This window comes from Nothobranchius furzeri, chromosome 16 (genome assembly GCF_043380555.1).
Source record: "Nothobranchius furzeri strain GRZ-AD chromosome 16, NfurGRZ-RIMD1, whole genome shotgun sequence".
In the NCBI taxonomy this organism is placed as follows: Eukaryota; Metazoa; Chordata; class Actinopteri; order Cyprinodontiformes; family Nothobranchiidae; genus Nothobranchius; species Nothobranchius furzeri.
In genome coordinates, this window is record NC_091756.1 from 4,616,228 (window position 1) to 4,621,006 (window position 4,779).

At 45.3% G+C, this 4,779-nt stretch overlaps 1 protein-coding gene across 1 annotated transcript in view; it reads right to left on the bottom strand.

Moving 5' to 3' along the window:
* Positions 1–2,766: 2,766 nt before the first annotated feature.
* mtr (5-methyltetrahydrofolate-homocysteine methyltransferase) overlaps positions 2,767–4,779 on the bottom strand; it is a 77,573-nt gene continuing 75,560 nt past the window's right edge. The window contains exons 31-33 of the mRNA XM_070545360.1: positions 3,988–4,180; positions 3,777–3,889; positions 2,767–2,992 (exon numbers count right to left, since the gene is read on the bottom strand). Coding sequence (XP_070401461.1) covers positions 2,903–2,992; positions 3,777–3,889; positions 3,988–4,180 — 396 coding nt within the window. The 3' untranslated portion in view covers positions 2,767–2,902. The remainder of the gene's footprint in view (positions 2,993–3,776; positions 3,890–3,987; positions 4,181–4,779) is intronic.

A 4,779-nucleotide genomic window follows, 5' to 3' on the forward strand; every position in this document is an offset into this window, starting at 1 on the left:
ATTAATCAAAATTGATCACTATTTCCAAAAATGACTGAAAAAATACCAAATAAAACAAAAGTAAATGAATGCCATTCTCCTTGCGATGATGCCCTGGGCAACTGCCATAAAGTCACATCAAGAAATGCTGCTGATCATTCCAATGATCCCAAATAGACTCACATTAGGCCACATGAAAGCAACTGAACCCAAAAATATATTAACCAGTATATAACTGCACTCTCACACAACACGCCTGCAGCAACAGTTAGGACTCCTCCCTCCCTTTTAAAAGCGTTTTTGCTTCCGAGGACATTGTGGTTGTAAAACCACATGCTAGTAGTCTGGCCCCGGTGTGATCAACCAGTTTCTGCGGGAATGTGACGGCGGAACCAGGGCCAGATTAACACTTTGTTGTACCCTGGGCAACAATATTCAAGGGCTCCATCATCACGACCCAAGGATCACCATAATGTGGTCACATACAGAATATTTTACTGTAATATGCAGTAAATATACTCAATACTTGAATGCCTGACAACACGTAACCCGCCCAGAGTAACCTTTGACCCACCTCGTGTGGACTGACCAATGAGGAGAGGGTCTTAACTTGAGGCCCTCTCTTCATTGGTCAGTCTGCATGAGACTGACTCTCAACTGACATTCGAAGTCATAGGCAGCAAAGCGTCTCTGTGCAGCGCAAAAGCCCGGGTGGACAGTTTGTTTAATGTAGGGTGACCATATTTCCATTTCCAAACAAGAGGACAGGGGATCTGTGCCTATGACGTCACACTATGGCAACGCCACACAAACCACGTTGGGACCCATTTTTTGTAAGAACTAAATTAATATCAGATTCTGCCAATAAAAGGGCTCTAAAACAATTCATATGTAAATATTTTGCATATTTAATGCAAAATCTCATTTTTATGCTTTAGTGCTGCAACAAGGTTTTATTAATAATAAATTATTATACCTTTTGTTTTACTACAGCATCGGTACGCTTCCTGTGCACAGATTATTAAGGATGCTTGTTTCAGCTGTGAGATTAGACGATAGGATCAATGAAAAAATAAGTTGTCACACACTCCATGGAAACTTTCAGAGAATCCACAAATAGTGGCTTTGAAATGGTTTTGTTACTTTTTGCAAGTTTATAAAAGAAGCAGATGAGACAGCATGTCTGATAATTTAGTTTTTCATCTGATATATTAGAACATGTCAGTAATGTCTAAGGGGCTTTTATAAACACCATATAACTAACACTCCTGGAGAGGGCATGAATTACACAGAGGCTTCTGGGGAGCCCAGTTATGGGGGGGGGAAGACATTTTGCCTTGGCCCCCAAAATGTCTTGAAACGGCCCTGGATGTGTGACTGAGTTTTGAAGGTGATCTGAATTGTATCAGATGTATAAATATGACGTGAATAACTTATTGTTTTTTACTGGTAAAAACGTGTCGTGGAGATAAATCTACCTACATTTGACTTTTCAACACTTTGTTTTGTTTTCTTGTTTTTATTTAACTATTTTCCTGTCCTGTCTGTCTCTCATCTTCCTGCATCTCCTCTTAACTCTCCAGAAAATCTGTTGCCTGGATTCTTACCTTTTCACCTCATCAGTTACTTTTGAGCAGATCAAAGAGATCTCCTGACCGCAAAGCGGAGAGCGCGTTTTCGATGCTGCGTCAGTGAGGTGACATCACCACAGCACAGGTGATGAGCTCCGCAGTAGCGAGCTTCAGGCACAAATAAGACAGAAAATAGAGAACATGTGCAGACAAGAACGATCGTGTGCTAATTATAGTTTTTTGGTTGCGCCACTTTGAGAATGGACCGTGCGCTGGAAGCAGCTGCCTGGATCGCTGTGCAACAATGTGGAACCGGTTTGCAGCAGCGCAAGTCTGCAGGCTCTCCCTCCCGCTGATCTGCAGGCTCTCCCTCCCGCTGATCTGCGGCTCTCCCACGCGCTGATCTGACTTGCTCTGGTCTGCGCGCTTTTGGAAGAGTTGTGCGACACAACAAATCGATGACGCAATTCGTTGCCAACGCTTTTAGTAATCGATTTTCATCGAATTCATCGATTCGTTGTTGCAGCCCTAGTGCCCATGCATCTTTATATGCATGAGGAGGAGATTCAGGTCTCCAGAACGTGATGGCGAGAGCCTGAAAGCTGGAGTGATTGTGTGCAAACGACACTGTTGAGAAACATTCTGGTGTGTTTGTGTGTGTGTGATCCCAACAGCAGCTGTGTACGATACAAACATCCATCTATGATCAATGTATTGAAGGTTATTTTTACAACGCAGCTCCCGCAATAAACAAGGGATCATTGTATGGAGCGCTGAGGTGGACCTCAAACATTTAGTTCAACGGACAAACTAATGAACATTTTATTGAAGGATAAATAAGTACAGTTGACAGTCTTCCTCCACAAAAATCACTTCACTTAAAAGTGGAATAAAAAGACACCTGGGATTAGTGGCCATGGTGTCTCAGCCTACAGCACCAGAGTCAGTGCAGCTGTCCTACACCAGATGTCCCAGGAGTTGGTTGATGTCCATGTGAGGACAGACCATTGAAACCAGTAAAAATGCTTCCTAAAACCAGTCAACAAGATGGAATAGACTCGAAAGTCACGTTAAAAACCAGGAAAGTATCTGAAATGCTACTGGCATCTATAAAACCTGATTAAACACACAGCACAGGTGTGTGTGTGTGTGTGTGTGTGTGTGTGTGTGTGTGTGTGTGTGTGTGTGTGTGTGTGTGTGTGTGTGTGTGTGTGGGCGATGGCATCAAAGGCATAAAAAGTCAAGTTCACATGCGGGATTAAAAGGCCTGGTGTTGTAGTTCTCATGTCTGTCCAGCAGAGGGCAGGTGGGACCATCGACCTGATTCTCCCCTCAGATGGCTCCAGACCGCTCTACAGCTCAGTGTCGTAGGCGAGGATGGAGGCCAGCCACCGCTCTACCTCCTTCACATCCATGTCTTTCCTCCTACTGTAGTCCTCCACCTGTAAACAGGCACAGAAAGAACAAATTCATTTCCACTATCCTGCTGCTCACACGGGAACTAGCAGATTCATCTGAGGTCCTAACATGATGGTTGAGAAGGAGAAACAAAAGTACACATGTACTGGGTAATATGGGATCCAGTGGGAGGGACCTAGCAGGGAGCAAACATCTAAAAGGACTTAGAACACAACCAGCACTGAGACCAGGCACTGGAAGATGAGCAGATCCATCGAAGGGCACACCTATGATTGGTCCTGTAGTTCTGGAATCGGGTCCAGGTACATCAGTTCTTTACAACTGGTCAAATGACGACTCGTGACCCACTAACAAAGATGTTTGTGAAGGGGATGAACCCTCTGAACTGATTCTGACTGAAACCCGACCAAAGACTCGCCTTCCCTAAAACAAAAACTTTCCATCTGAACATATCTGGTTTCATAAACGGCTATTTTTGCTGAAAAGTGTCAAGTTTGCAAGTATGAGACGAACGTATTTTAAATCCACGTCAATAACAACCAAATGAGAGACTTTCCTAAATCGATTTAAGACTTTTTAAAGGTCTTAATTTTTCTTTAATCAAATTTAAGACGTAAGGCTCTTTAAGACCCGGCGGATACCCGGACTCCTGATAGCTTTGTATGACTTTTAGCTGTTGGTGTATCGTGGGTGATTTGGATTGGTGGTGGTGTCCGGAGGCACAGACCACATGAGCAACAGACCAGAGATATTACATCCCAACTGGAGAGTGAATCAGTATCTGGGGTGGTGGTGGTGATACAGGACCTGCTCCTCTGTGATCTTTCCCACAGCGAAATAAGAGGCCTGGGGGTGTGAGAAGTAAAGTCCTGAGACGGAGGCAGCAGGTGTCATGGCCAAGGACTCAGTCAGCGCGATCCCTACATATCCGCAAACACAAAAGCATGCCTTCAGAGTGGATTCCATCCTACTGCAGTCGTTTTCCACCGACAGTGTGGAGAAGATTCGGATCTCTCACCAGTCTTTTCTAGAACACCAGCCAGGCTCCACATGGTGAGCTTCTCTGTGTGGTCAGGCTGACTGGGGTAGCCAGGAGCAGGTCTGATGCCTCGGTAACAAACCTTGTGGAGGTCTGAGGGCTGCAGAGCCTCGTCAGCGCTGTAACCCCACAGCTCCTTACGTACACGGGCATGCAGCTCCTCAGCAAACGCCTGGAGGAGAGAAAGCACACTAAATATTTCTGCTATGTCTTTAATGAGTTGAATATTGCTTAAAAACGTCCTGTTTCTAAAACCTTTTCCAGACATTAATTATAAGTTCCTCGTGGTTTAGTCCGCTTCGGATTTCCAAGAGGGCTCAGGCTGAGCTGTCCCGTGTTAAATGGCTTCATGATGATGCTGTGGTGCACAACTGGTGTGTCTGTGTGGCAACATCATAGCCACAACACGGAAACCCACTGAGTGCTCCACAGAAGCTGTGAGTGCCAGATCTGCTTGGTGGACAGGGGATTTGGGCCCCATCACCAACAGCCACAAGCGAGGACGTCAGTTTGTTTTCAGAAAACCAGAGCGATAAACCCACCTTCACTCACTCACTCACTCACTCACTCACTCACTCACTCACTCACTCACTCACTCACTCACTCACTCACTCACTCACTCACTCACTCACTCACTCACTCACTCACTCACTCACTCACTCTCTCTCTCACTCACACACTCACTCTCACTGTCTCTCACTCACTCACTCTCACTGTCTCTCTCTCTCACTCACACACTCACTCTCTCTCTCTCACTCACACACTCACTCT